This window comes from Pungitius pungitius, chromosome 4, assembly GCF_949316345.1.
Source record: "Pungitius pungitius chromosome 4, fPunPun2.1, whole genome shotgun sequence".
NCBI lineage: Eukaryota > Metazoa > Chordata > Actinopteri > Perciformes > Gasterosteidae > Pungitius > Pungitius pungitius.
The window spans coordinates 11,190,817-11,218,057 of record NC_084903.1 but is presented as its reverse complement, the minus strand read 5'-3'; the positions used below and the strand labels follow the sequence as shown (position 1 = coordinate 11,218,057).

The 27,241-nt window shown below is 39.7% G+C and overlaps 2 protein-coding genes across 4 annotated transcripts; one reads left to right on the top strand and one right to left on the bottom strand.

Annotated features, from left to right (window-relative positions):
• Window positions 1-326: 326 nt before the first annotated feature.
• slc39a13 (solute carrier family 39 member 13) lies at window positions 327-9,392 on the bottom strand. Of its 3 annotated transcripts, none has more exons than XM_037486187.2 (10): window positions 9,122-9,392; window positions 8,000-8,350; window positions 6,922-7,029; window positions 6,489-6,631; window positions 4,738-4,851; window positions 4,092-4,181; window positions 2,474-2,524; window positions 2,174-2,306; window positions 1,993-2,092; window positions 327-1,739 (listed from the first exon to the last, which is right to left on the bottom strand). In XM_037486187.2, the coding sequence occupies exons 2-10, from the start codon at window positions 8,310-8,312 to the stop codon at window positions 1,664-1,666; spliced, it is 1,128 nt and encodes a 375-aa protein (XP_037342084.2). In that variant the 5' UTR covers window positions 8,313-8,350; window positions 9,122-9,392; the 3' UTR covers window positions 327-1,663. The 3 variants fall into 3 exon arrangements, with proteins under 3 accessions (XP_037342084.2, XP_037342080.2, XP_037342085.2); XM_037486183.2 differs by having other exon boundaries at window positions 9,228-9,392; XM_037486188.2 differs by lacking the exon at window positions 9,122-9,392 and adding an exon at window positions 8,577-9,102.
• Window positions 9,393-19,199: 9,807 nt separating this feature from the next.
• Window positions 19,200-26,271, top strand: spi1b (Spi-1 proto-oncogene b). Its single transcript, XM_037452857.2, has 5 exons — window positions 19,200-19,605; window positions 20,081-20,171; window positions 21,245-21,441; window positions 23,516-23,666; window positions 25,527-26,271. Exons 1-5 carry the CDS (start codon window positions 19,564-19,566, stop codon window positions 25,835-25,837), a joined length of 792 nt encoding a protein of 263 aa, XP_037308754.1. The 5' UTR covers window positions 19,200-19,563; the 3' UTR covers window positions 25,838-26,271.
• The last annotated feature ends 970 nt before the right edge of the window (window positions 26,272-27,241 follow it).

Below are 27,241 nucleotides of genomic sequence, written 5' to 3'. Positions count from 1 at the left end.
CCAAAAGCATATTAGGCCAAGTCACATGACTATTGCTAAAAGAGGATGAAAGCAAGAAGGAAACCAGTAACAAATCAAACATGGAGGGGTAAGGGCCTCAATAGCTTTCAGGGCTGCAGCATTGTATTTAATTAAATCGTATAAGTTGGCTGAAGTTATTTAGTGATCCCGTTTAGTTACTGGTTCTAGATAGTTTTTCTTAAATTATTCATTAAATACAAACATCAGACTGTATAGCTTATACGGTCTGGGTTTTAAAATATACAGTTTGCCATGTTAAACGAAGCACAGGATATTAAACAAAAAAGCTGATGGAATATTTCAGATCAGAGCAACCAAGTAGAGGGTTTTATTGTGTTGTATAATATAAAATCAACAAAATCCGTTAATATAATTCTGACGTTACAACGACGTTCTTGGAACACAACGGAAATCCAATGATCGATTTTTCGATCACGTGTTTGCACCACAGCGTTCATGTTGGTTGCTTGTTGTTCTTCTGTGCCGTGACCGAGGAAGGCTCCCACAGACAATAGGCCGCTCTCAGGCTGATGACTAAGGAAGGCAACCCGCGGCGAAGTCGTTATGGCAACTGAAGCTTGCCAAACTGACTGTGTTGAAATTGGACAAGTGTGAACACAATCAATACCCCCCCTCCCTCCCATATGACATTTTAGGCATAGGACCTCTGCAGTAAAAATATGCTCATGGTGGGACAGCTTTTTGTGCATCGAGGTCACAACACACTCGTCTGCTCAGCACCTTCACACAGCTCTACCAATCAATATTAGGAAATCCTAATCCAACGGAGATCATTATCACACATGTTCCCGCTCTTCACACTAATTGTCTGCTAATATGTGTTGTCTTTTTTTTGTAAATTCATAAAACTTATTTTTCATAGATGTAAATCCTACATGGGGATGTTTCCTAAAGTGGTAATATATCACTATCCTCACTGAATTCTTGACAACAGTATAAATGAAAGCTGATTAAGAAAAAGATTGGGACGCTTTGTGAATAAACTATTTTCAATTTATATTATAATATTACAATTATTTATTCAAGCACAGATCAAAAAGTGCAGACTGGACTGCATGAAGAAGCTACAAAACAGAAAATTTTTTGTCAACAAACCATCCTGACTTCTTGGCACTTATATCTTAATGTGACAGAATGATTAAGAGAATGTGGTGCACGTCTAATAAAACTATAGAATGCTCGTCTAATTTAATAAATAAACAGCAGCTAAATCCAAAAAATAATATATACAATGTTTAAACAATTCAGGGATTAATACATTAAAAAAAAAGCTTTTCTGGTAAAGACCAATACAACCTGCTCTGTTGAGCTGGTACCTCAGGTGTACCTGTGTAAATGTATGTGCAAAACAACACGATTGTCTGATCAGCAATGCAAGACAATTTGGTAACAGATCCACAAAAAAAACAAAATTAAATGGATCTCTTAGTTTGGCACAATCTTGTCGCCATAAATATCTTGTCGGCAGAATATGAAGCTTTTACATCTATAAAGTGACGTTCTTCTGAAAGATTTCTGTAGTGTAACATTATAAAAAGTTTCTATGAATAAGAGGTAAAAAAATATAAGGGGTTGTTGGAGAATTTGAGAGTTTTAGACGAGAAAAGCGCTTTCTCCGTGTTCAATTAACAATGGCAGAGAGCACAGCCATGACCGCCACGCCACAGAAAATGAGTAGGATCTGCAGGAAAGACTGCCTGGTAAAAAAAAAAAAAAAGAAACGACACAGAATGAGAATCAAGCACATATACAAAATAGTGTCTACCAATGTCAACACCACAGAATTTGTTAATATTGTTCTTACACTTCTGTCTCAACTCCAACCACGCAGAACAGGTTGAAAGTTACCTTGTGGAGTTTTTGGCCACTAGTACCACTACAGAGCAATGTTTTCATAATCTCTTATTTCATTATCTCCCCATTGGGTTTGTAATGTGAATAAGCACAAACCTTAAACTGGACTCCTCCAGCAGTTCTGGCACCACATTCACCAAGGCTATGTAGAGGAAGCCTCCAGAGGTAAAAGGCAAGATCCAGGCAGTGGCGTTTTCTAGAAGCGGCAGAAAAAAACCTTAAGTATCATTTTTGCACTTGTTCCATGGTCTGATGGTGTGTACAATCACAATCTCACCTGTGCCGTTTGGTGACTGAGCGCACAGAGCGAAGCAAGCTCCCAAGACCCCGACCAGCGCCGTGGAGAGCTGCATGCGGGCGGCACTCCACCGGTCAAACCCGGCCCTCAGCAGAATGGCAAAGTCTCCCACCTGCAGACGGTAACATTTCCCAAAGCAGAGGGCTGGATGAACGTGTTTACAAGCACTCATATTCTTCCAATGGAATTCCTGCTATGTAAACATGAAACCTTTAATTTAACCTCAAATGTCTATATTAAGAGGAGGTTTACAATTTCACAAAGAAGTCTGTACCTCACCTCGTGGGGGATTTCATGGAGCAGGATAGCAAAGGTGGTGAGGAACCCAACCTGCAAGAGAACTTTCATTACATGGCTTTGTCTTACTTAGCAATGACAGTTACATTATTTATGTTAAGCTTGCAGTGGATGGTGCAAAGAGGGAAAATGCAACAGACAAACTTTGAGCAGCTTAAAGAGTTGTGAAGCTGTAACAGCTTAAATTCTTCAAAAGTGCTCATAATCCTCCATGAAAAGCATCATGAGACCTTTCAAGTGTGTAGAGGAGTGTACTTATACACACACATGACATTTAGATGAGAGGCTATAATAATATCTACATGTCAGTGAACCCCAAACCAGTTTCAGCAAGGGTAGAAAAAAAAAAGCCAAAACAGCCATTTGGCATCATAACTATATAAAGATTAAATGTTAATAAGCTATTGACATTTAATCTTCTAAAACTAAATTTTGAGAAGGTAAAAAAATATGTTTTAAGTAAATAACTGCAAGTTAATTCTAGTAAGTAAGGGATTTTCATGGAGTATTTCCTTGTGTGCAAAGTCACATTGTGATAACTGCGATTGGGAGTAAGCAGAAAACACCGGTGAGATGTCTTGTATGTGTATGTTTGAGAACTTCCTTTCTGGCAAACCGATCCATAGTTCATGCTGCTAGCCTTATGTCTCTCCAGCTGGACCCTCTCCTTCCCACAGCTACAAATATACACTAACCTACTGAAACAACGCAAACAAATTTTACCGCACTGTAAAGAGCTCCTTTTCGAACAAGACGGTCAGATGTTGCTGCAATAATAAGTAGAACACCAAAACACTTTATTTCAATATTGTAAGTTAATAAAACTAAACGCACAGTTTATCTAGAGCTGAACTCCATTCTACTGCAGGATGTCACAGCTCTTTGTTGGTGAAAGTGAGGATTAAGGGTTGTCTGCGTTGCTACAACTAGCAACAAAATGAGGGTGCAGACAGTTAACCACAGAATGTTTAGCTCATGTCTCCGCCTGGATGCATCCCCACCAATGCTTTCACTCCTATGGAAGATACACATATCCCTCATGGGTGCTTTCATTCCCTCTCAGATTGCATATTGAGGTTCAAGATGCCACCTCTGTGAGTTAGTTTTTTACGTCTCTGCTATTTTACACTTTGTTTTTAATGGTACCAACCCTGGAATGTGAATTGTTTTGCAGGAGCGTAACCACTTTTCCCCGGTGGTTTCTGACCACTCAACTGTTTCAGAGTTGTCATGCAGACTGTGCTTTGTAGGATCATTGAAACTTCTTTACAAAGAATACAGCTTTAAAAGAAGTTATGTTCTGTGATGTTATTAAATCAGTATTTTACGGACTCACGCTAGAGGGTTTGTCAATTTCTCCACCACAGTGTTCCAAAGGAAGGTGTTATATTGTGTGTCAAAATTCCCAGAGTCATTAGAGGCCTCCAAAGCTCTAATTCTAGCCTGTATATTTACGAAAAGACAAAGCATACGATAACCATAAAGCACAGCAATGTGGATCGTCATGATGAATAAAAATGTCTATTTGTGACGAATACACATGAATGAGAAATATTGACATTGTTCAGATTGTTAGTCTTTTCCTGTCGAGAGTTCTTACTTTTTTGCTAACCAGGAAACTTCCTGCAACCGCCAGTCCATGGGTGAAGTTGTCAATGCAGTTGGCCAGTAGGTTTAGGTATCCACATGTCTGGGAGACACAAACACAAAGCCACCGTTAATCATGTTAACCTTGATTAGTCGACAATATGCATGATCAGCAGGAACCTATATTTATCAGTCACAACTGTCTTTTTTGAGACAGAATCTTGGTTGATTTTGTTTTCAGCAAAAGTTAGCCTCTACTGTGTAGTCTAGCCCATTTAAAATGAAGCAGTACATTTTCCATTTCTCTCAAGGAAAAAAAAGCAGCTGCTGGTGATGTGTTGTTGTAATAAACTATTTGTTAATTGTGCAGGAAGAATGATGATGGTCGAACTGTTCCCCCTCAAATACCTAGAGGAAACACTGGATTGGATGCAAACCTTGCAAAAGCCAAACTACAAGATGAGGGGTTGATTAACACATGACATGTCCTAAAAATATGTTACCGAAAACCCTGATTTTTGTTTCTTTTGTGAATGTTTATCAAGGTGAGTCGTGTGTGAAGGGTGTTGAAGAAGGTAATCTTCTCTTGCATTAATCAACCCATGTCAAGCATTTACCCCCAATGGTGTCTGAAAACATGTCTTGGTTGTCTGAATTACCTTGATTTTCTGTGATCTTTCCTGCAGGCTTTGGTGCTGGGAGGATTTCCATGACTCAGCGTGGTGCCCATTTCTAAGTGACGGCGATGGCTTTCCACTGAGAGCTGAAATAGACTGGAGAAAAGGGGAAGAATAACAGATAAAAATGAACACGTCCCCACGTGAACCATAAGCCCCACTTTTCTTACATACATTTTAATACATTATTCCATTCCCATTACCCATCATTGTCCACCATCGGTGCAATACAATTGGCTGACGTCGTCTCCCTTAAGAAACGGCAGCAATCTTACCAAAAACAATAATTTAATGGTTGCCCGGACTGCGCAATGAACATGCATTTATTGCTGCTCCCGCGGTGCGCCGACGGCTTCCACCTCCTGCCAGCGGAACAGCTGTTGTGTTGAATTATATCTCTGACTTCCTACATGCAGAAATAAGCAGTCATTTGTACTTTTGCTTCATTTTTTCCCAGACGTTGCAGATGATATTTCAGGAATTAATATGTTTTACGAGAACAGCCAACTTCCTTGTTCCCTCATTCAGAAACCACTTAAGTTGCCATTTAGACAGAGTTCAAATTAGGTGCGATGGAAATAGCCAGCTGTCTTCTTTTCACGGAACAGAAATGTTTTCACCACGTCTATGATTGAAGGTTGGAGCTACATTTCCACTGCAATACACCTAATTTAAAAAATGAAGTAAAGATACAAACGTAACTCAATCTCTTACATTTAACATTGTAGCTTTCACACACATGATGCCACCCCTTAAAACTAACGACCCAGTTAGAACATACACAAGTCAGTCCCTGGTACATTTTGGTAAGAGTTGCCTAAACCAACAGAGTTGGAGAAGGGAGAATGTGTATCCTCTCCGTCTCCCTCACACGCTGTCACACTATTGCTGCCTCGCTCAGCAAGGCGAGTGCTCTCCGGTGGACACCGAAATGGCTAAAGCAGCTGCTTCTCCCCATCACTATAAATAGACTAGAGCAGAGGAGCTGAGCCGTGGATTCCAATCCCCCTCCACCCTCTCCTCCCCCTCCCCACCGACAATACGGAGAGAGGATGAGACAGCCTTTTACAAACACACTGCACCCAGACATTCACTGTCGACAACGCGTTAAAGAGTTAATTGCCCATATTTCAGTCGTGTCGCACTATTCTCATATAATCTCTAAACTACAACTTTGACTCATCAAACAAGCATCACATTTAGAGATCAATGTTCACACTAATAAACATAAATACAGAATATAAAAGGTTAGTTTGCTCATTGACATCAATCCCTTTCAAAATTATTTATACCAAGAGAATGTTAGGAATAGCTTGACATTTTGGGGAACGGTATTTATTTGCCTTCATGCCAAGAATTAGAGGAAACTCATCGCGACCACGCTCTGTTTGTTTGGTTAGCTTAACAAATAATCTTTAAAACGGGGAAAAGCTAGCCTGGCTTTGTCCATGTTTAAATCTAAACCTCACTTGTTCAAATGAGAATATATCAAATAAAAAGACTCCTTGTGGTTTTATGTGCTGGATTAATTCTTGACTGGATGCAGTAACATCTTGAAGTCTCCAGCTGCCCAGCATCCTCACGGCAACGAGGTGCGAGAGCGGAATTGATTTGCTCATTTAATTCTCCACAAGAAAAAATGGCAAGATATGCCGACCAAGCAAGATGAAAACAAAAATATATAATGCTTGTATCGAGATTTCTCCCAACGACATTTCGGCTGAAACACTTACAGCAGAATTTGAATTCAGGTCTGAATTTGATGGTAGATCCTCGTGGCTGTCTTTGTCTGGGAACATTTTCTCCAGGAGGAGGAATGCCAACAGGCCACCAATTACCCACAGGCCCTGGGTGATGTAGTGGTTGTGTTTACCAGCTAGAAGGAAGCAGAGATTTAGATTTAAGCAAATGTAGTAAGTAAAAATAGAGCTACAACATCGGGGAGTGCTACACAATCATCATTGAAGAAACATCCGAAATGTGATGACATGACATTTGAAAGAAATATAATAGATTATATATCCAATATTGAAATAATACCTGAGGAAATACTACTGACAAAAATATGAACAGTTTTCTGTTATTAATGTTTAAGAAGGTCATAGAAATAAAAAAAAGAAATAAAAAACAAAAGGTTCCGAAGGTGTTGGTGGAAAGGACACCCACCTGAGGAGCGGGAGCGCTCCCACGCCTCGGGGAGGAGGTGAAGGAACACATCCCCAAGAAGACCACCAATAGCAAAGCTCAGGAGCTGCTTCAGCCTCTGGCCACCAGCTGTGGAAACGCCAGGAGAAAGAGAAGAGAAATGGGTAGGAGTTAATATAGACTGTTTAATTCAGGATTGCAGAACAATTTGATGTGACTGACATCCCTCCTTCTGCATGTTTGGTTTGGCTTCCTGGCTCAGGAGCAAAAGAGGAGAGTGGGTATAGGCAGCAGGAAACGAACAACACCCGAGCAAATCTTGCCTCAGTCTAAGTGGCTTCATCTCTAAACTCCATTCACTCCACCATCTGGTTTGGTTGTGGTTTTGTGCTTTGTTTGCACACGCCCCATCACACACTGCACTCATCTATATGCTGCATTCATTACTGGTCCATCATTATTTCTAGTTTAGCTTGTCTCTTGTGTGATTCACATTCTTTGGCCTTTACTTGATGCACAGAAATGCATAAAAAATGTGTCTCTGTTTCACCAGACCTTTGGTTTCCTTAGTGACAACGAACCTCAGGTCAGGACTGCACTTGAAAACCCCACGGCCTAAAATACATCTGGAATGCCAGGTTGCTGTGGGTGGGGCAGCTCAAGAGGGTGTGGGCCTCAGGGTGATCTGCCTTGTGTGGCTATTCAAGGTGAAAGTGTTCACCAGAACTAACAGTTGAACTCACTGGGGTAATTTCCCCCCTTGTAGAGGGAGAGAAGACCTGAGATTTACCACCCACCCACCCACCCACACACACACACACACAATATTTACTTTTAAATATTTACTTTCCTGCAGAAATTTATAGCCATTTGACCTTTAGATGGCCCCATTTGTGTTCATCTTGACATGTACAGACTCATTGCTGTGTTTTCTATGACACAAGCCAATTCAAATGGTATCTTTTCTCCAAGAAACAGAAATATTATGATTTTATTATTAACAGAATTGTGTATGTGTATAGTCGATATTGCCCTTGTAATTATCGTGATAAGTATAATATTGGGAGTGATTAACAAAGAGGGATATGTTGTCCCTTACCTTCTGTTTTGAGGGCTGCTCCAGCTTCAATGGGAATGACAAGAAGCGGAAAAATCCCACTGAGGCCAACAGCCACAGAGCCCACCAGGGACAAGAGCCAAACATGAAGATGTTCGCTGTACAAGATGTTTGCTTGGAGGTAATCGGTCAGGCTGGGGCCCGGTCCTGCAGCAGAGGCTGTTGCACGGGCCATTGCAGTTTGTGTCATCTTGTGGTTGCCTGCTGCCCCCCTGGACGTCAGCATCAGCAGGGTAACTGGGATCAACAGAGCAGCTACAGCCCAGCTGGGCTTCCTACAGCTTCCACCTTTCATCCGTCCCACGGTCCAAAAAGCACTTGCAACCAGTAATGCTGCAAGAAATGCACACATTCAGACAGGCAGGCCTCTGGTGTGTCTCCCCTGACATGTGACTCAACATTTCAAAAGAGCAGGAAATTAAGCTGGAAACTCGTTAATTTATTTTTCGATTTTGGTAAATTCAACATATAGCCAGTTTAGTCAGAGGTAAAATTGTAAAATCCAAACGTTCACAGATTTCATCCCCGCAATAGAAACCCAAGAATAAAAGTTACTTGCATTTTAATAGCGTTAAATTGGCTGTAATACTGCCAGGTTCCGACACTCTTTTTTAGTTTCTGGAAAGAAAATGCCAGAAAAGTCCAGTGTGTGCTTCCTGCTGGCAGCTGCCTCCGGACATCTGGAAACGCTCCTTAAAAAAAACGCTAACGACAGGCTACCGAAAAGTTTGTTAGCGTCAACGTTACTGCAACAGTTTAATCCCAAACTGCACGTATGTTTGCACACGATGCACCGCCACCGTATCAATAACTTAACGACGCGTTCGCATCGCTTTCCTGTCAGTAAGCAGGACGTTTACTCACGGTGAATGCTAACGTCAACTCCCGTTTAAAGCACAAAATGCACAAGACAACTCACTAAAGCGTGCCCGGGGTTAAATAAAGACACACACCGGGCTGGAGAGCCGTTAAGATGAGAAAAAGAAATGAGGAACATTGCTTTTTTCACAACGACGCAGCCAGCGAGCTAACCCGAACTCCCTGATGGAAAGTTAGCACGCTAATGCTAGCTGGTAAACACGGCGCGCGCGCTACAGACGTTACCTCCAACCCGCAGAAACGGCCCCCGACAACGGTCACAACCGCCTAAACGACCCCGCGTGAGTGGGTCGCTGCTCGCGTTGGGAGCCCAAAGTCACCGCGACAGCACCTTGTGGTTTCTGCAGGCTTCGCACCGGGGTGTCCCTGCCATCCAGGCTCGGTGGAGGACGAAAGCTCCCGCCTGTGAGTTTCCACAGAATCCAGAGTGCTGGTGGGTCACCGCGGCCCCCAAACAGCCACGTCTCAGGATCCCGGAGAGCGGAGGAGGGGAGGGGAGGGGTAACAGATTTCAGGAAGTAACGTTAACGTAACATTTACTTATAAGATTTGATTGTGGGGAATTTAAATTAAATAATCGGAGTAGTCCCCAAATGAGTTTACCTGGAATAAAGTAATTTACTAAACCAGATTATTTTCATATGTCCCAGAAACTGTTGCTAAAGTGCGCGTGATGCAGTCTGTTCAAACCGTAGACTAAAAGACTTCTTCCAGCACGGGTCAAGCTTTTGAACTCCCGTTGTTCTACTTCCCTACAACTAAGCGTACTATGCATATTAAAGGTATATTGGTAATCCTTTCTGAATAATCAAGTTCTATCTAATATAACGTAAACTTTTTCATCAAAGATATTGAAATATGTCGCAGAGGAAATACGTCGTCCCACTGTCACAGCTTACTGGGACACTTGATTAGACAAAGCCCTTGTTAGTGTTATTTGTAGCACGTCTTTGACGGCAAACAGAGTGTGTGCCCGAGAACAAGGCCTGTTTGGAGTTAATACTCAATTGGATGTCATCACTACCTAAGTTCATATTTGTCACTAAAGTGTACAATGTTTTTAGTGTTATATAAGTCTATGTTCTTATAAAAGTTTTATTTCTGTCGTTTGTGTGCACCTTATGTAGTCAAAGGACTAAAGAACCAACCTGTAAGACAAATCATCAACCAAAGCAGATCCACTCAGGGACAAACCTTGGTTTTAACATTTCTTTATTTTTTTCGATGACAGCTTTGAATGAATCACTGTTTGAATTCATTAAAAAACACCCATTGTCAGATTCAAGATATTTCATATAATATAAATCACTGTCTCAATGTGAAATCTTCATTGACTCAAAGAAATACCGTTAAGATGTAAATAAAAAAGAACAATCACAAGACAAACCTACATCCAATATCGCAATAGCGAGGCCTATCACTTTAGTTCCTGGAACAGAACTCGCTTAAAGCTGCTGTTTCATGTACACAAAGTAAGAGATTGATAGACCCTGCGATTAGCCAATCGTGATGTTAACATGTTTTCATGAAGATTTCTTTCTGTATGGCTTGCTGTTACACAAAAGACACAATGGTTTTGAAAAAGACAAACAAGGTTAGGCTAGCTTAGGTTACTTTTATTTGTACCAGTTGTAGGTAGACAAACAATAAAGGCATGGTGTGACTTACACGGCATATTCCAGTTTCACATCAATAGTCTCCTCTGAATAGAACCACTAGAGGAAATGGCATTCATTGATATAGCGAGCAAACTACGGGAGATACATGAAAGTAATAGAAAACAAGCAGGGATGGGGCAAAGAAACGTCATACCATGTGGTTAAATAGCTGTGCTTTCTCCAGTCATCCATAGAGCAGTCTCTCTCTCTCTCTCTCTCTCTCTCTCTCTCTCTCTCTCTCTCTCTGAAGGTTTGGTTTAAGTACTGTGCTAAAACGGTTTAATGTATGCTTGTGCTTTACTTTAACATCTACAGTTCATTCCAATTGTGTCTGTTTTACTCCATTACATATATTTTGACAGCTGGAGCTGTAAGTTACTTTTCTGATTAAGATATCAGATACAACAATATGATAGGCTTATAAAATCGTTGCATTGTCAAAGACTAAACTGCCTTTTTAACGGAACGTGACCGCATTCCAAAAGCAATGTTAACTTGGAGCTTCTAGTCGTGTTTCAGATGTCTTTACTTTGTTAGGAGTTCCACTAAAGATACATTTATCCTCTGACCTTATCAATCGGTGTCATTTAAAGTCACTCGTAGGACATTTTAACTGGTTACGAAACAGTGTCAACGTAACCCTGAAGCCACTGTGGCCTTCATCACTAAACCAGATCATCAGCACAAAGATCATTTTTTTCTACACAGTGTATTCTTAATGTGATGCTTCCAATGCAAAATCAGCAGCAGCGTCTCCTTACAGGGCCAAAAGCAGAGCTTCTTGCTGCTGCTGTGGGAGCCAACGCTGACCCCGCGGTGCAGGAAGCCATATGGACCTGGGCCTGTGGAGGCAACAGAACGGCACGGCGCACGCTGTCACACCGGGATGCAGTAAAGGGAGACGTTTCGGGATGGATTGTGATGCTTGGAAACCCTACCACACGAATGGCCAAAATCCACACAAAATATTATTAAAATAATGTGTTCATGTCATTCTTTTCTTAAAATGAGTACTTTTACATTACTTCTCTTCTTTTACCTGGGTGTGATTTTGAATCAATGCAAGACATTTACTTCCAGTGTTTTCTGAATTATGTTTTGGTAGTTTGGCTTTTCTTTGATCTTGTCTATTAAACAAAAGACAATTAATTGATCTGTTTATTGAGATACTGTGTCAGGCTCCGTAAAAAACGTTCTTCTACTACGTTTGGGTCCCGAATTGATCAGCACCTTATTCCCACCTGATCTGTAGTAGAGCTCCCGAGGTCCAACAGTACAATAAAGTTCCTTAATAAACGGCTTGACCAGCAGGTGGTGTATGTGACAGGAGTTGACAACTTAATCTATTGTGTAACTCTGCCATGACAAAAGCCAAGAAAACACATCTCATTATAATACCAAAGCAACTCAATTCCATCATTTTCTCTTTAACTTATTCTGCAGCTAATCACGTAGTTCGGCGCTCTCTTCTTGGTCAAAGTAAGACGACTTGACATTCTGGATCAGCTGTTAAACACTTTAATGAAGACAACTTAAATTGTTCAAACAGTAGAAATGTATAGTAAGGAACACTCTTAACTGCCTTCAACAACATCTTTGGAGTAAAAACGGACGGCCAGTCCTCAAGGCATTTGAGAAGTCTACTTAATCTTCAACTTCTCAAATTTTTAAAAATAGACTTGTTAACTGCCTTTCTCACAAACAAACTCAGCAGAGTCAGATGTGAAGATTACCAACATATACATGATTATTATCATCACTGAGTCATCCTCGTCTGGCTTGAGCAACACAATAAGAAAGAGGAACTCGGCTGTTTGGTGGGATAGGGGCCCAAAGCCGTAAATGGGTGTATACGGCTAAACGTGCGTGTTGATGTGTGTGTCGTTTGTGAGTATACATATTCTAAAAACACAAATGTTATTCAAACTGATTGAAACAACAGATTAGGCCTATTATTGTGTGTACACCAAAAAAGGTAGCTTTTGCACGCGGACTGTGTGCGTGTGCTTCCATGTGCCTTGTGATTCACCCGTGTCTAATAATACCCACGGCCTCGTCTGATAGTTGAATCTTGTGGAGTCCAGAGAAAATGAGGAATCAGGAATAAGAAGTGAGAGGGCTGGATGTCCCCTTGCAGGCATGTCAAGCGACCGTTCCATGTCATTGTGAAACACAGAATGGCCACTGAAACCTCTGGTGACTCTCAGCCAGGAAGCACGGGCCCATTCTGTGGACGGTCCATCCACAGAACTGAGGTATCCAATGATCATTTCTCCTGTTTTTACACATAATATAAGAATCAGCCGTCAATCTGAATTGTATTAGAAGCCCACACGTGGATCCACCTTTGGCTTAATACAAGACGCTTGCTGCATTGCCTCTCAGGCTCGCGGAGGATGTTGACACGTCAGATTGTGCAATGAAAAATTGCATTGCGTGTAAAAGTGACAATTTATTCCGTCTTCTGGCAATGGCTCACACTGTAATGAGGTCTGCCATCACCTGACACCTATTTTTGATTAGCATTCTTTTTTTGCACTGGAATTCAGTTGTTTCCATTTGTTAGCCGGCCAATTTCATTTTCATATTCATCAAGCCGTATAACGCAATCACATAAGATAATGTTGACCAACAACAAACAGCATGTACATTTGATTGTTTTAAGGATTGCTTATTTGTTTACATAATCACAAATTATTCTGTATACTTCTAAACTATAATGCATTTCATTAAAGAACACCTATTGTCAGATTTAAGATATTTCACATGCAGTGTTTCCCCTCCCAATGTGTGTTATGCAATGTTATATAATCAAGCAAACAATTTAGTATCTTTAAAAACATATCTTAAACTTGAACTTTATTTGCATTTTGTCACCCTGCTGGTCCTGCAGATGAAAGGTGTTTTTTGGGGGGGAATAATCTGCTCTGGACCAGAAAAGGTATCAGGTTACTTTATCGGCATTGTTGCATTTTTACAATGAGTTTGTCTCTTTAATTCAGCAAGATGTCACAAAAATAAATAAGCGGATCTGAATACTTTTTTTCTAGCTTCGTGGGGTGCCACATCTGCGACACTCCTCGTCACAAAATAGAGTCTGTCACACACAAAGGCACGCTTCGTGAAATATGTTATGTTCAATCCCACTTTTTAAATACATTTAAGCAAGTGCCTTCTGTTGGATTAAGTGAGATGAAGGGAATGCATCTGGGGTTGTGTTTGTTCAGCTGATGGAGGGGACCAAGTACACAGCCAGTGAATTCAAAGTGCAGCCACACTTTAATATGAACATGTTTACATGCAACCTGTATCACTTTGAGCTGTCCAAATAGTGTATGCACCCATTCTTGCAAGTTGATGCAAAGAGCATGATACATCGTAATCTACAAACAAAATAACAATTCTCTGTAATAGATTGTACATATACTTATAATGCATTAGACTTTGCTTATTTCCCTGCATAATGATAGCAGGACTTATTCACAACAATTTTTAACAGCAAGCATAACAAATGATAAAACATTATATGGTGATTTATATGGTCAATCTTGTAAAAATATCAAACTGTATTTTAATGTGAATCTTGCTACCTTATACGTTACATGTGTATTCATGAATTCGAATGAATATTATTCAGTTTTAATTATAATTACATATGAAAAGTGGATGTTAAAAGACCACCGTCTCCATACTGAAGATGTCAAGAAGTGAACAAATGTAGTGAACTCATCTGCGTCAGGACTTCTCACTCGATTCACCGCATGAAAAACTTGGTTTGTAGGAAATGTTTGTCACCTTCTTGTTTTAATAAGGAAGAAGAAGAAGGAGGAGAAGAAGAAGAAGAAGAAGAAGAAGAAGAAGCTCATGGTACCAACCTAAATTGGTAGAATTAAGGAAGTTTTTAGTTCCCCTGCTAATTCAGAGATATATAGAAAGCCTGCATTTTTCTACCACCTTTGGCAATTTGCTTCCAGTAGTTGAACAACTCTCCTGTGGACACTTTTACAGCTCAGCCCTGGATGCTGTTCAGAGGACTACGGTAAGACGGCGGTACAGCGAGATTGTGGGCGTCTCCCGACTTTCCTTAAACGAGCACAATGAAACAAGATGGTGTTTTAGCGTAACTTTGTGTATTGTAGAAATTCAGTGTTGACTTTTTCTGAAGATGTATCTGGTAAACAGTTTACTTAGTTATTTCCAGTGTTGGCTTTTGCTTTTAGTATTAATTTGTTCATTTGTTTATATTTATATTTATACATAGTCTATAGGCATATGGATATATTGATTAAGCTTTGGTTGATATCAATTTGGTCCTTGAATTTTATATCTTTTAGGTTTGACCGGACAATTAGGTCACGTTGTTTTCTATGTGCACGGCTGAAACATTGTGTCTACTTTAATGCACAGAGAACAAGACATTTGTTTATTATCGTTTAGTTGGTTGTTGGTTTCCATACACCCTACAGAGAATAAGTCATTATCTGTATCTATGCATTTAGTACAAACAATAGTCGAGCCTACGTGTATTTCTTTTTTCTTTTTTTTGTTGTTGTGTGAAACCTTTTCTTTTTAACGGAATTACTCAACTTGCTCAGAAGAAATGGTGAGCGAAAACGATTACGAAATTCTCACACTGCCGCAGGAGTTACAGAGTGTGGACATCAACCTGCAGTCATTCTGGTCAAACTGATGTTCTGCAGAGAAGGAGTGCAACACATCCTGTTGCGACGTAGCCTGTATCCTGTTTTCCACAGTCAGTGGTCATGCACGTCATTCCCCTCTGTGAGGCTGTGCTGGCACTATCTCGTGACCCTGCGCTGTGAATCTTATGATACTAAATCGAGGGAAATGTCTGATAAAAACTCTGAATGTCAGCAGAAAAATGTGTATAACAGCACAATAATTTAGGGGTGTTAAGAAATGACTCTGACTTTGGCCTGTCTCGCTAGCAGTTGAAGACCAAAGTAAATAAGTGAAGTTTCTTTCTATTTTAATCAAGTTTTGAATAAGCTGCAGCAGCCTCTCAAAATAAGTGCACACAAAGATACTGATAAGGACATTGACACATCCACACATCGGGCCCACAACTCGAGGGGCGACAAAGCGTGACTGTGAATTAAGAGGTGACACTGTGACTTTTTGTGTGTGGGCTTTGGCCACCAAAAATGGGCATCTGGTGACTGCATTCACACACAAAGTGAATGTTACACTGGTATTGGTGGTATTGAACCGGAAATAAGCACTCGGTCAGGGCTTCAGCAAAGAAACAGCGTCAAACATTATGCATGTTGACATGTTGTTCATGAGAGGGTTCATCCATAACTGCTGGTGGACACAATAACCAAGACACCTGCCAGTGTAAGGCAATCCTTTGTATTTGCCCATTAAAAGTTGATGTCTTTTGTATAGTTAGCTTGGCTTAGCACACAGACTGAATTTAGGAGAACCAGCCTGTCACTGATTTCAGCCATTTACATCATTTGAGCCAGGCCAAGAAATCATCATCACACATAAATTCATTTAATAAGCAACACAACACACTATATTGAATAATTTGAATATTTTACAAATGATGACCATTTTGAATATATGTAAGGTATTTTGTGTGCTGGTTGACAAATTGTGTGAATTTTTAACAGAAGCAGGCTAGCTGTTTAGGTCTTGGAAAGAACAGGAAATATGTGTATTTTCAAAGAGGACAAACTACTCATTTAAGAAGAAACAACACAATTATCTAACCTTACAGTATTGTGGTAATTCTACTGAGCTTCACTGCTTACTGACTAATTGCTTGTCATCTCTGTCAGCTGTGAACCTGTGTAGCTGCACACACAATAGATTGGAAATGACACTAAGTTAATTTCACAATATTCAGCAATGAGTCAACATGGTGAGCTGTCCCCTGTTACCATGGTTTAAGGAGTTTGAACACTTTCACATATTTCACGCAATCCCACCAATCTGCATATATAAATATTATATTGTTCAGTTTTGTTCTGTCAGAAAATGTGTGAATTCAACAATGTGTAATACTGTGTGATTTAGTGTATTTAGTGTTCTGGGTCTTTATAAATGAAGTAATGTACTGCAAAGTAACGGTTTACATGCAGTGTAGAGACCAGTTATAAGCTTCGCCAAACACACTCTGGGCTTAACGTGAATCAACTACTTTTAGCTCTTTCTTTTAGAAATGAAAAACAGGGCTGTGGCTGTGGTTTTTAAACTCTTATGGAAATTATTTGGATCTAATGAATATACAAATGTTATTCGCCCTCTTCTGGTCCCAAAGTTTCTGATATGTTTCCCACGTAAAGTATTGCTCTTTCCTACAGAGGATGACAACAAAGCCATCGACCGTATGGATGTCTAGATGATCCTGACCATATGACACGTAAATGGATTTAAAGGTAACTTTCAGGGAACTGAATCTGAAAGAGAAGTTCCCAGTTCCTCATTTCATAATTTGTCATGGCATGTACCTTGTCTCTCAGGTCACAATGAAGACTGACAGCCAATAGTCAGATCTGTGTATCAAAACAAAGCAACATGCATTCATCTGAACAAGTAACAGTTGAGGTAACTCACTCACAGGATGAATTTGCTAAAAGGGTTTTGCCTCAAACATTAGGCAGAATTATACTTCAGAATTATACTTCAGTACAATTGTGATATACCTGTCCTTAACTTAAAATTTCTTTGCCATTACTGCAATAGATTTTCAGTCATTTTCTTGCATGACATGGAAAAAAAGTCACCAGAAAAAGAATTATCCTTTGGTTTTACTGAAAATAGTTGCGATGGAAACAGTGTGTGGACGGCAGCTCACTGTGTATTAATACTGGCGGAAAATGCCACTGTAGGCTCTATGACATCAGTTTTGTTCAGCCAGCTGTGATTAAAATGGGGCCTGTCAAGGTTGCCCACAGTCAGTGTGGTTTTAACAGCTCCCCAAAAAGAGATACTGGCGATTATGGTCCTCCATCAGTCAACAAGTACAACCGAAAAGAAGACAGAAATAGCTAAAGCAACTAGTTTACAGTTTATTCGAGCAGCGCGTGACATTGAGTGAGCATGAGAAGATTCATGTGGCAGATAGATCTGCACGCAGTGCAACCATTGTGAATGTTATGTCCAACACAATCTTTTGGAGCTTCTGAAAGGTCCTTTGTGTGTGATGAAGTACAAAAGTAGCACTTGAAAGATAACACGCTTTTAACATGTTGTTTAAATGCTCGTGGGGAAAAAAAAACTGGTTGGAAGATAAACATAACCTCAGTATTTTAATCTCACAGAAAGTCATATTTTCAGTGCATTGCCTTATCACAATGCACCAGTCTTCCTCTTAAACAGGCAGCACTAACAATACAATACTGTACAGATTTGTGCTTCACTGCTACTGTTGTCTTTAAGCCTTATCTTTGCATCTGGGAAATATGCAGTAGCTATAGATTTTACAGTTGTCAAAACCAACATTTAACTTGTATTTTGCCGTATGGCTTCATCAAGATTTAAACAAAGGATAAAATACTTAATCCAACATTCAAAATCCTGTTCTGGAAATGTCTTCAAAATAGCACATATTTAATTAAAAAGATTGCGCTGTTTGCATCCATAAACATACATTTTAACCTTAAACCTTAAAAATAAATGTAATCAACCTGGAGAGTTCAATGGCAATATCTATTATTTAATACTTATTTTTACGCCACTTGAACATGACGTAATGTATAACAAAGCCTTGCTGATGCAGATAGCAGAAGGAGAGTTGTTGCAGTATCTCTTCAGTTACAATGACAATCTCTACTTACCTCCAGTGTGGTTACCACACAGATACTCTACCTTCATCTTATCTTACAGCTGTGTGTGTGTGTGTGTGTGTGTGTGTGTGTGTGTGTGTGTGTGTGTGTGTGTGTTTGTGTGTGTGTGAGTCTGCATTTGTGTGTCAACATTCCTCCTCAACACACTCATTTACCACCAAAAAACAAGTTTAAATCATTTCTCTATCGTGTAAACCTGTCTGTTTCAGATCTTCAGCAAGAACCTGGACTGTTTGAGTGACACTTAAAACTTAACATAGTGTCAATTGTCCAAGTAAAGGCTGTCTCTGTTTTGCCTGTGAGCTTCATATTGTAGTATATGTTTTAAATGTCATTTTCTACAATATTATTGTTGCTTGATGGTGTGGTTTTATTGACATTATTTGTAAGTCAGTTGAAAGCGTCTGCTAATCAGACACATAATCATTGTATGCTTAAACATACATGTTCAATAAATCTCATCTCGATTGATTCCATGTAAAGTACACTGTATCTTATTGTGAATTCTGATCACAACTATGTTCATCGATGTACATGTCAATTACATATTATAATCATTATCCGCAGAGATATCAATAAAAAGTTCCTTCTTGTGTGTACAACTATAATATAGAGTGTTTATTAAAAGCTATGATATACTTAGAAACAAAAATGTTTTTGCACATACCGACTCATGCTGTTGAGACCAAAGCATTCTATAAATGAAATGAAACAAATAAAGTCCAGCCAAATTAAAACTTTGAGAGGCTCACTATCAGATCAAGAAATTGACAGTGGGGAAAACGCTTGATGGTGATTGGCTGCCAAGGGTGTCGACAGCAAATAGACCCTGATAAATGTGGAGTTTCATGGTCTCCCCAGACAATCATCAATGGCCAGGAACCTGACAGACACACACTATTGCTCCCACCCACACACATTTTGCAGAAGTCAAAAGTTCCTTTTTCAATTTACAGTCAAACAGCGGGCCTTGTTTATTTCACTTTATTACAAAGAGCTGAAGGCCTGCGAGTGTAGCTCAGGTTTAAAAGTGTACGCTGTACAGTAGGAGAGAGGGAGAGACATTTTTTGGGTTTTCGTTGACTGAGAGGAAATTTTGAAACATTGTGCAATGGTGCGGCAAAAGTTTTGAAAGATTGTGAGAGCATTTTAAAAAAAGCATCTGAGACGGTCCGTTGGAGAAGAGGTCTCCATGTTGCATCCATACAGAATGGAGAGCTACCTCATCCCACCTGTGAGTATGATTTATTTTTTACATCTTTCTCTTAACTCTGAGGAGACTTTAAAGCCTGGAAGAGTGCCTTGAGTTTGAGTTTTGGTTTTGAATGCAGCATTTAACTGAAACACATTTGATAGTTAAGAGGATGGACAACAGGCGTTATTTCAAATAAATTGACTCAGTGTGAGTCTACTTTTATTTGAATACAGCACACAAACTGTAAGAGTCTTTTATACTTCGGGCCACATGAAAATGAAACTCCAAACCTCTGGTGAGTTTCAGAAGAGTACCGGCAAGAAAAAATGTCATAATGATAACGCAGCTTTTACAAATGCTTTACGTGACTTACAAATGAAAAAATATTTAGCATCAGCATGTTATGAAAGACAAATTGTGTATTATTATTTAATGTGCGTTATCTTCTTTAATGTCCTGTTAAAGATTTTATTTTCATGAGTTGTTAATGAAAATGTTTTATTTTCTCTCGCAGCATTCAGAAGAAATGTACGATCCTGAGATCTACAGACATCAGATTGCAGAATATTACAATCCATATGTCCTAGATCCAGATATCCAGGCAGGTGAGTTTTACTCCAATGTGTAATTCTTCTCGACAAACCCAGTTTCTATTGAAAGCACCACATTTTCTATCAAATTACTTTGAGCGATGTTTAAATTAATATCATGTGAAAATGCAAATGAGTGATGATGATAGTGGGGGAAACATAAAAAGACACAAATCTTGATTACATTTTTAAAATACTGTCATTTTAGTCAGCTAACTTTAAAACTTGATAACACAACTTGATGTGGTAACACTGTCCTTTTCTGGTGCTTTGTACATAAAACGCCTGCAATGTGCAGCTGGAGCGAACCACATTAGGGTGTATGGAACACAGGAAACAGATGCCATTTCTTTTGGCCGATACAACTCACAGGCATACAACAAACTTTCGCCCCATGGGGTTTTGTTGATACAAGAAAGGTGCTTTACTTTCTATTGTAATCAACAGTTTTGCATTTTGCACCAAAACAATAGAAATTGGGGGGAAAACTTTTCCTAGCGATATAGGAAAAAAACGCCCCCACCGAGAAAGCGCCAGTTGTCATTGTGATAACAATATCTCATATCTATATCTAAATTACTTATAAAATACAAATAAGACCTTTACATATACAACCGAGTAATGTGAATGTGTCACAGTGCATGTGTAGTATGGCTTTATTATCTTGCTTGATTTGTTTCTGTTGATTCTGAAAATATATATATATACTGTATATATATATATATATATATATATATATATATATATATATATATGCAAGTTTCAAGTGAACAACACTGTGGTAACAAACAGGAAAGGGCTTCATGCTGAATTCTCCATTATCCTCCTCATGTTTTTTGGTTTAACTGAATCACAATGAGTGAGTCTAGATGCTTCTGCCTTGGTTGTTTCAGATATCTAATGACGCAGATTGATTGTTAAAGACATTGTCTGGCTTCATTCATGATTATTCTCAAACTGTACCTTTAAAATTAGGATAACATATGGGGTTATTTCTGTCTTGTTTTGGATTCAATACAATTATTTGTTAAAACATAACCAAACTTATCACTGTGGCCATTGTGCTGTTTCTCTCCCTCTCTGTTCAGATCACTGGGATTACCACACTCACCCTCACGTACACCCTGTAGAGTTTGAGAACCTCCAAGAGGCAAACTTCACGGAGCTGCAGAGCGTGCAAACTCTGCACGCGCCCAGCCTGTTGCGACAGGACGCCATACGGTACGAGGCAGAACACCTGCTGGATCCAAATCTTGGGGCCCATTCTCACGTGTTGCAGCAGCCGGTAAGTCCTTCATTCATCCATGAAACAGATGACTGTTGATTGTTGGCAAAAGTCAAACAGAGGCTTCATGACCTTCGTGCACACATCAAACTCTCCAAATATCCTTTTGGCTCACTTCAAGCTCCACAAAATTGATAGTTTGGTTTCAAATGAGAGAGAGCATTTTAGGGAGCTGGAGTCCATTTAGGGTCTTGTGACCAAAATCAGGAACTGAATCTTTGAGTTACCAGGAAGATTTAAGTTTTGGGGTTTTTCTTTTCTTTTTATTCCAATTTAAAATAAGAATTTGGTCTAATAGAGCCCGAACGCTTGGTTAAGTTCACTCCGTGTCACAACTACTGACTCCTCCCCTCCAGTCGTGAACCAGTGAACCAGAACAGAGACAGGACCCTGAAGTTGCGGTATACCAAGTCAACATTTTCCATCAGTCACTTCCACGAACCGTTTGCTGGGTCCATCATTACGAGCTCAGAAAACAATAAAAAAATATTTATTCTGCACAATTCATATATTTAAGAAAATCATAAAGTGCTTTGTATTTCTTTAATAGAAAGAAAATAAGAGAGGGAATCTAAAATACATTTTAAACCTAAGTCACAGGTTTATTTCATCTGTCTGATTATTAATTCTATTGAATTCTATTCGAAATGGCCACTGTGAGGCCAAAGCTTGCATGGCTTTAAATAATTCTCACTGTGTGTATTAGCTCAGTAACGTACAGGAACAAGCAGTTACTGTACATTTTAAGTAAAGCAAAACCAAACAAAAAGTATACTCAAGATCAAAAATACAGATTAGTACATGAATTTCAATCATTAGCAATATTGGCATTAGCATTATATCTTTGTACTTGGCATCACGTATTATTGTTTCCTGGAGTATGTGGTTAAGATAAATACTTTAAATAAAAATTATTCATTTTGAAAAAATATTTCAGCCAAAATTGCATTTAATTTATTTTAGTTCTTTTTTTATTTTTTGAGCTTTAGGATTGTTAAAAAGAATAAAAAAGAATACATGTATGGGAAATGTATTTGCTGTTGGCTGTTTGCATCCATTACAAAGAAAACATGAATGGTGTTCATCAGCTAAAGCTACATGCAATGTAATCTCTCTGAATGACCCAAATATAGTTTGAAATAAGGATAATAAAATGGCATAAGACATTCTAACACACTTAAAGTGTCAGACATGGTTGTTTGAAAGGGGTTTGAGAGAATCTGAATACAAAGATATTTATTTGTAAATGTCGTTTTTGGTGGATTTAGGATTAAGTTTATTTGAGTAAAAATATCAAAACCACGCAAAAACTATTCCATTAGATCTGCATTCAAAACATCAAAGTTCTGCATTCAAAACAACTTTCTCACTTCCATCTCAGCAAATACAAACACTTGGCATGTGACCCTCCGCTTCAAGCGATGCCCTGCTAGCTATCACGTTGTCTGCAGCATCGACACAACTCTGGAACCGTGTAAACCTTTGTGGAAGGCGACACCCACTAGAAACGTGTGACTTTGTGTCTACGGACAGAGCTATCACTTTGAAAGTGTGAGAGTGCATGTACCTCGCTTTGAGTAAATGTACCTTTCCGAATGTAAGAGCATTAGTCGTGACAAAATGTATCCGTTCAGTTGTGCAGTGCGACCCCAACATTTCTAATCATGTCATCCTGTATTCCTGTAAATGACATGTAATGTAATGTAATGTAATGTATTCCACAAAATGAATTCAATTCAATTCAATTCATTTTATTTTGTATAGCCCAAAATCGCAAATTACAAATTTGCCTCAGAGGGCTTTACAGTCTGTACACATGCAACATCCTCTGTCCCGAAACCCTCACATCCCTGTAGAGTTTGAGTCTACGACTCGCGTTTGAAACGCGAGTCGTATGAAACGCGTTTGTTTCTTTTTTTGGCCTAGTTGTGTAACCAACGATTACGTGATGTGAAAAAACTGTATTTCCTCCAAATCCTGGAGGCAACATGAATCGAATTTAAACACAATCAATGAAATAACCATTACAGATGGTTCGATCTAAGACTAATTCCCTTTTCCTCCTGGGTTGTAGGTGGCGTTCTTCCCTCGGGCAGTGTACCAACCGCATGTGTCCCAGCGCAGCTCTGATGATGAGGAGCACGGAGCGCGGAGTCCCCCGCTGGAGGTGTCCGACGAGGAGTGTCAGAGAGATCGAGTCTCTTATATGACTCCAGGAGAGCTGGGTAAGGATATAGATTTACAACGTGGACCGCTCTCCACTGAGCAGATGACGCAGATACTTGAAGATGAAACAACCGCGGTGGCCATGTGAGGATTCTCAATCATCCAGGTCACCATATATCTGGAAGGGCCGAGTCACTTGACATGCTTTCAATCAGGGTTGTCAAACATACGGCCCGTGAGACCAAAAGGGTCCTATGCAGCTCACTTGCTGACATTGCGAGTGTGAAAATTGTGGATGCAGTATTATGTATCGCATGTGCTTACGCTGTCAAGCATAGACTGTTGTTCATGCAGGATCCCTGGTGGAAAATGTCAAAAACCGGTGGATAAAGTGGGTACAGAATGGCGCAGTTTGGACTGGTTTGTCTATTTCTTTCAGTACAAAAGAGAGTAGAGAAGATACATTTCTGTGGTCAGGTTGCAGGAAACACTAGTCTGTCTTTAAGATTAGTGAAACACCTCAGGCTGTTCATTGATCTTTTGTAAATGGATTGTTCATTAATTATTAACATTTTAAGAACATGCTTGTACTTCTTTAAAGGAGAGGTTAACAATGGAGGTGTTGTTGTTTCTGGGTTCTCTTTATATGGTTTCGGAACTTGAACTTAAATGAGTTTAAGACTCTTTCAAATTCTTCCAAAGGATCTAAATCAGTCTTGGGGCATGTCAGCTTTGTATTCTGCTGACAATTTAAGATGCACTTTTGGGATGAGCTCCTTGTTGCGCAACTGCTTTTAATCTGCTGGTTATGCATTTTCAACACAAAAAGACTGCATTTTTTTTAATGTTATAAATTAGAATGAACTTGGTGTCCAAGACTGGATTTATTTAGTGGATTATGTAAATATTCCAGCAGGTGTTCTAGAAGAAAGGCAGGATACCTTTTTGGCCTTTTAGAGTTTTTTTATAGAGTGATCTACTTTGTCGCACATTCATCGGGACATTAACATAAAGCACTAGTATCATATGTTGCTGGTCTGGGGAAGGAGGATGTGTGTGTTCTAGCTCCCATTTGTATACAAAAATGCGCAAAATAAACGCGGATAATCCTTCATCCAGTAATAATGACAAACATCCGGGTGTGTTCATCAACAAGCGCAGTGAACCACTGGTTTATATTTAACGTGTTAAACTTGTGTAGTAGACCTGAGAGTAATCAACTGTGCATGTCCGTGAGCACAGCTGCTGCATTCAATACCAACACCAACATGAAGCAGGAGGAGCTCAGAGAGCGTCCAGTGTGCGGCCCAGTCAGGTTGACAAAGAACAATGAGGAGATAGAGAATTTGCCTCCCTATACTTTTCGGGCTCACTTGATGATTGCGAATTACAATTATTTAGTGTGAACATTTGTCACGAATCATGGTAGCTGTCTCGCTTAACGACATGCTCGCTCTCCACTTCCTCTTTTGGCCCGTTGAGGACCTGCTGACAGGCAGCCACGTCTGGTAGTGTCTGCACTGCCTGTAGATCAATGCTTTTGGGAAAATGAGCTTTGAAGTTCAGCTCTCAAACATTAAGTTTGAGAGTTTATTTGGTACTGGCACATGCGTTTGTGAAAAAATGAATATGTTACGAACTTCACGTTATTCACGCAGCTCCATGTTTCTATATGGAAAACAATAGTGACTTTTTAAATTGTAGTCAAAAAGTTACTTTGTATTAAATATTAAAATAGCACCTGGAAAAAATGCAAGGATACAATACTTAGGACAGAAGTGGTTGAAAGTAGCAAAAACAATTGAAGTGATGGTATCACTATGCCGCGGCTAAAGAACAGGGCTTTTTACTTCATGGATTATCATTTCTTTTCCAGTAAATATCAATTGGTAACGTTGCAACCCCGATGTTTCCAACAGGCAATAAAAAGAAGATCCGATTGTATCAGTTCCTGTTGGACCTTTTAAGGAACGGCGACATGAAAGACAGTATCTGGTGGGTGGACAGCGACAAGGGGACATTCCAGTTTTCTTCCAAACACAAGGAGGCTCTCGCACACCGCTGGGGAATCCAGAAGGGAAACCGCAAAAAAATGACCTATCAGAAGATGGCTCGTGCCTTACGCAACTATGGCAAGACTGGAGAGGTAAAAAAAATAAAGAAGAAGCTGACGTACCAGTTCAGTGATGAGGTGCTGGGGAAGAGTCATCACGAGAGAAAATACATGTAGGCAGGAATGTCAAGATTTCCGCATGTAAAGACGCTTAATAAAACGTAAAGCTCTGGAAATTTTGTTTTAGGAATGGCCCCTGTACTGCTGTACAGTGTGGACAATACTTGATAGTGAGTGCAGTCAAAGGGCAAAGAGTGGGACCCTGAAATATCCCAGTGGACCCGGGCCTTCTTTCTGCTGTGTTTGACTGTCTGTGTGTTGGACAGGCTTCAGTTCTCTTGTGGGTAATACTCTGTGTACTACTCTGTGTATATATAATTGCAAGTTCATATTTAAAACAACATGACAGAAGAAAGTCATGAATGACATAAACTAACCTTAATGTCAATGAGGATGTTACTGTGGTGTACTTACATGAAATGCGTTTTGTACAGAAAACTCTGTATTGTCTAATGAGGAATTGCTTGTAAAAAATAAATTCTTCACAAACATTTGTGTGTGGTGTTTTTAAGTGATAACATCTCCCATCAGAGGCGAAACATGAAATACTGTCACCTCACACCTCACTTTGAACAGAAAAATAGGAACTTAACTATACTTATTCACCACATTTTAAAACCATGTTTCCAGATTCAATTCAGATATGAATAACAGAACAACTTAGAAAACGACAGAGAAAATGAATTCATGTTGAACACGATACAAAAACACTGAAATACTAAGGGGTAATTCGATCAAATGTAATGCACAAACACTGTTTACAGGACAATAAAATACTACAGCAGCTGGTGGCCCAGAGGCCAACAGCCCCCCTCAATGGTCAAGTTGTCATTGAGAAGTAATAGGGGAGAAGATGAGAAGAGAATTCCTATTATAAAAAACTATACAATGTAATGCAATACAACATAATATAACCAGTAGAGGATAATCCGACGTGTTACAACAGGATCAGAAGTGTTCTGTGTGTGTCAGAAAATACAAACCCGTCAACAGAAGAAAAGGTTACAACAAGGACTCCATGAGGAACCAACTTAAGCAACAGATGTAGCTCTGGGTTCAAATCCTTTGTGTGGTCTACTCAAACCTGGCCATCGGACACACGGTGTCTAAAAAGAACCTGGTCTCTGTAACCGTGGGGATATTCCTTAAAGGGATACACAGGCCCCCCAACAGATAAAACGAATCTACAGATCTGCTACTCTCGACCATGCTTTTAGATTGACAAGGTGACTTGGTGCGGCACAGATGTGGGGGAGACTTTTTTGTCGACTCAAAGCTCTAAATTTAACCAGTGACATGCATCTCTTCCCCACCCTCTCGGCCCCTATCATTCAGCCGAGGTGTTGGAGGAAAGGATGGTTGACATATAGCTCGAGGTCAGACGTGAGCGGGGGATGCGGTGGGGGTCTGGTTTGCGGTCACAATGGGATTGTGAGTACGGGGCGGGGGCGGGGGGGGGGG

What these genes read in the sequence shown, in the direction of transcription:
- slc39a13 (XM_037486187.2), bottom strand. Translation starts at nt 8,312, where the DNA reads ATGAAAGGTGGAAGCTGTAGGAAGCCCAGCTGGGCTGTAGCTGCTCTG. An exon ending in GTTTCCTGGTTAGCAAAAAA is followed by an intron (nt 2,525 to 4,091) that starts GTAAGAACTCTC and finishes GTTCTCTTGCAG; the next exon opens with GTTGGGTTCCTCACCACCTT. An exon ending in CTGGAGGAGTCCAGTTTAAG is followed by an intron (nt 1,740 to 1,992) that starts GTTTGTGCTTAT and finishes TTTTTTTACCAG; the next exon opens with GCAGTCTTTCCTGCAGATCC.
- spi1b (XM_037452857.2), top strand. Translation starts at nt 19,564, where the DNA reads ATGTTGCATCCATACAGAATGGAGAGCTACCTCATCCCACCT. An exon ending in AGATCCAGATATCCAGGCAG is followed by an intron (nt 20,172 to 21,244) that starts GTGAGTTTTACT and finishes CTCTCTGTTCAG; the next exon opens with ATCACTGGGATTACCACACT. An exon ending in TATGACTCCAGGAGAGCTGG is followed by an intron (nt 23,667 to 25,526) that starts GTAAGGATATAG and finishes TGTTTCCAACAG; the next exon opens with GCAATAAAAAGAAGATCCGA.